The sequence below is a fragment of the Tuber melanosporum genome, assembly GCF_000151645.1.
Source record: "Tuber melanosporum whole genome shotgun sequence assembly, scaffold_138, strain Mel28".
Taxonomy (NCBI): domain Eukaryota; kingdom Fungi; phylum Ascomycota; class Pezizomycetes; order Pezizales; family Tuberaceae; genus Tuber; species Tuber melanosporum.
The window spans coordinates 203,641-207,609 of NW_003298795.1; the positions used below are offsets into that span (position 1 = coordinate 203,641).

Sequence of the window (3,969 nt, forward strand, 5' to 3'; positions counted from 1 at the left end):
CGGCGGCTCAAGCGGACGCAGATGTGCTGAGAAGACATCTGAGTTGATGATATCGAGGGGGAGAGTTCGTCACGATTAAAGGACACTTATTAACGACCTTTCCTTTTCTCTCCTAACAAAATGCGTTGTGCTGTACGAGCGCCAACGCTTCTCTCCCTCCTCTTCACACTCCTCCATCACACAATAGCATCGCCAATACCCGACCCCATTCCCCAGCTTACTTGTGATACATCTTCTGGGGAGACGGCTTGCGGCACAATTTGCTGTGCGTCAAACCAGAAATGTCTGTTTGAAGGACAATGCGGTGCGGCATCCAACTCGGGATCCGGGTCTAACTCCAATAGTCAAGGATCATGGCAGTTTTTCACCCGTACCTGGACTGAGACTGGTCTAGTTACCAGGACCTCAGTCTGGTCTAGTTTTATCCCCTCCGCAACGGCGGCCGCCAACCCTTCTGCCTCCAAGGCTCCTTCAACAACTTGGAATCCACCCACTCTTACGTCTTCTGTCCGCAATCCTTCTGGATCTGGAGGAGGTGGCTCGAGTGGTGGTTTTATTGTTACCAATAGCAATGGTGGAACTTTCACCCCGCCAACCCGACCAACAGAATCTTTCAATGGCGGTGTTATTGGAGGCGATGCTTCCGGTTCGAAAATCTTGGTCCCAACTGTGACTGGCACAAACACCTACTTGGTCCCTGTTCCCACTGGATCTCTCGGGTTTGGCGGTGTCGTAGGGGGGAATTCTGGTGGCGGTGGCCTTACTGGCGCACAGATTGGTGGAATAGTGGGAGGTGTACTGGGTGCCTTGTTCTTGATCGCTTTGATTCTCCTTTGCTGTTGCCTCAAAAAGGGATTCAGGGGATTCTTCGGCTGGCTCAATTCCTTCGGTGGCCGTCGTCGTCGTGAAGAAGCTATTATCGTCCAGGAAGGCCATGTTCACGAAAGTCACCACCACCATGGCGGTACGGCAGCCGCGGCAGGTACGGGGGCCGGCGCAGGATTCCTTGCCGGAATGTTTGGAAGGCGGCCGGGACAGAAGGTCACGACTACCACCACCCACACCCACGAGCATCACACTCTCCACGGTCATCACGGTTCAGGTGGCGCTGTCGGATCTCACCATTTTGGATCCGCTCATCCTGGCCACAGTGGTGCTGTTGGTGTTGTGTCTGGGGTGTCCGGCGGCCATCACGCTTCCAGCCATCACGCCTCCAGCGGCGGTCACCATCACGGGAGTGGTGGCTTGGCGGCAATGATAGGAGGAGCGGCGGCCGGCTTTGCCAGCATGTTCTCAAGCCGACGCCGGACTCGAGTGAGCGAGAAATACGAAACCAGTGATGAGAGCTACACGGACACCGACTTTACCGCTGAATCACAGAGCGATTCCATTACCTCCTCTGACAGCACGTCCAGTAGCTCCTCTTCAAGCAGCAGCAGCTCCAGCAGTTCGTCCGATAGGTGATGATAAATTTCCCGCTTAGTTTCCAGGGCGATTCTATTCTGCTGTATGATTTTGATGTTACCCTTTTTCTTCCTTGGACAGATGTTTATGAGACTGGCCCCTTTCTATATTCCTATTATCTGTTTTTTCATTGCACGGAAAAAGTGGGGGTGATTTCTTTTACCTTTTCTATTGTTTTTCTTTCAAACTTTTTCCATATTTCTCTAAGAACTGTACGACAGCATAGGATGGATTGCTCCCCCGCAAGGAGGGAAAGGGTGTAATGAGTGATGGTCATTGTGTTTTTTCGTTATTTTTCGGGGGGAGTTGATTGATTTCGGTTTCTTGCTGGAAAGCGGTATGCTTTATCTCAAAGAAAAAAAAAAAGTGACGGCGGCGGGGTGATGAGGGGTGGTTGGGGAATGTTGTGAGAGATATAACGTATTGGAATGTAGACGTGTGTTATGTATTTAGCTAGCTAGCGGATATGAAGGGAATGGAATAAACGGCTGGATTATGAAATTAAAATTGTTCTCTCGATTTGTGTCTGCAGAGTGTAGCATGGTGTAGTACTGCATTGTCGGACCGATGATGATTGTGGATCAAAGCAGCCGATAGGGTTGGACGGAGTAGCAATGTCGAAAGGATGAGGGATTGATATTAAGGCTTTCGGGCTTAGATGAAGGATTCGCTATGATGCCGGGGAGTGATGCTGGGGAGGATGGAAGGAATGGTTTAGGGGTTTGCTAGTTGCTTCTGTCTGTCTACTCTGTAGGTAGGGGGCCCCACTATATATACTCGTCCGCAAGCGGCTTACGACAATTCCGCACTAAGCACAGAGCTAGCCATTTCTTCCCATCATTCGTCATCGCTTTGGCAATCAATTAATGCCTCATCGCTATATCATGTCTACGTCTATGGGGGGAGGGAGTATTCCAAATATATTTACCCCCCCCCCACACACTGCCCTTCAGAGTTGGCTGGATAAACAAATAAATGAAAAAAATGAAAAAAATAACTTTTTGTGAGTATGGGCGACCTGCGTTGCTATCATTGACCCTAGCCAACCACCGTAGCTAGCAACTCCTCCTCCTCAATTTCCTGTTCCGCTAGAGTGTTCAAGTGTGATACATACTAATTACCTTGTCGCTGCCCCTCACTTGGTACGGTATCGGTTCTGTCTATCATAACTCTCCTGTTCCCGTTCGACATTGTTCGAGGCTTGCGCGGTCCGAGATGGGTAGAGGTTGTCGCTGGCATCGAGAGGTTTTGAATACCCCGATGAATAGCCCTTGAGCTGCGTCCCTTTCGAGGGCCGTGCCGCTGGCGAGCCGGTTGGCAGGGTATCTTGGAATGGCTCTTGATAAAATCGTACTATGTCATACTCAAGGGGGGCTGATAGAAAATCGTACACTTGTGGGGAAGCACAGGCATATTGTAAAGTATAATATAATAGGCATTCAGGGCTTCCAAATGCAGGTCCAATTTCATCACTTTTGGACGTCGAGCGGGTGGGACTCAAGGAGCAAGGTCGCCAATCACTATCATTTGCCTATGTACGATACGATATCATAACGAGTACGTAGTTCTCTCTAGGAAAACCCTCTCTGGTACTTCTCCTTCTCGCCATATCCCTTCGAAGCTATTCGTCCTTGGGAACAAAGTGGTCACCAGATCCTACAAAAACTGACCAACCCCCAGGGACAAATCGCAAATTTTGTTGGCTGCGTACGAATTCGCATTTTTTTTTTACTGCTAGGAAAATCTCATGTGGCCCAGCAAAAGGGAAATAACCCCAGTGGTTTAGAGGAGTGTCAGGCTCGTTCTTTATCCCTGATTATATGTAGACTATGTCTGGTTGGCACCAAACCTCAATAAATGAAAATGAGGGAAATTAATAATGGTGTCGAAACAGAGGTTTCGGAAGTACAGTTCAGCTACCAGTGGTCTTTGAATAGAATAAGGATTAATAAAAAAGATGGGTATTGAAATATCACACAGGCCCCGGTGTATTTTCCACTAGTAAATATTCTTGGTCGTATTTTTAAGTGACTTGTTTTTTGAATTGATTTTCCCGATGGTTGGAAACACTTTCATTGAGCTTGGGGATAGTGAATTATGACAACTCGGAATTATCGCAGTTATCGGCGGATAGTTCATATTTTGTGATTATGGAGGGTTGGGAAATACTGGACAGCCAAGAAGTGTCTTTAGTAATTTTGTATCATAGTCGTAATTGATCTTAATATGGAGTTAATGGTAAAGGTCTTATACGCCATAGATGTTTTTGAAATATTCCTTGAATGCCATGGCACCCTCAAATCTCAGGAATTTCTCGGTAATAAAAACATGAAAAATAGGAGAATTTGAAACATGGGACTTCCATAAGACTTACCCAGGGTCAATGATTTCCTATAAAGTATACAGCTGGGTAAAATCGCCTTTCCACCTTTTTTCTGAATTTAGAGGTATCAACAACATACCTGCTTTCTTCCACACTTCTCCCATCCAACACGCCTTCTCCAC

The 3,969-nt window shown here is 47.5% G+C and overlaps 1 protein-coding gene; it reads left to right on the plus strand.

Annotated features, from left to right (window-relative positions):
- GSTUM_00002605001 (uncharacterized protein) overlaps positions 1–1,830 on the plus strand; it is a 2,263-nt gene extending 433 nt beyond the window's left edge. Inside the window, exon 2 of the mRNA XM_002836253.2 lies at positions 22–1,830. Within this exon, the coding sequence (XP_002836299.1) occupies positions 121–1,464 (1,344 nt within the window). The 5' untranslated portion in view covers positions 22–120 and the 3' untranslated portion in view covers positions 1,465–1,830.
- The last annotated feature ends 2,139 nt before the right edge of the window (positions 1,831–3,969 follow it).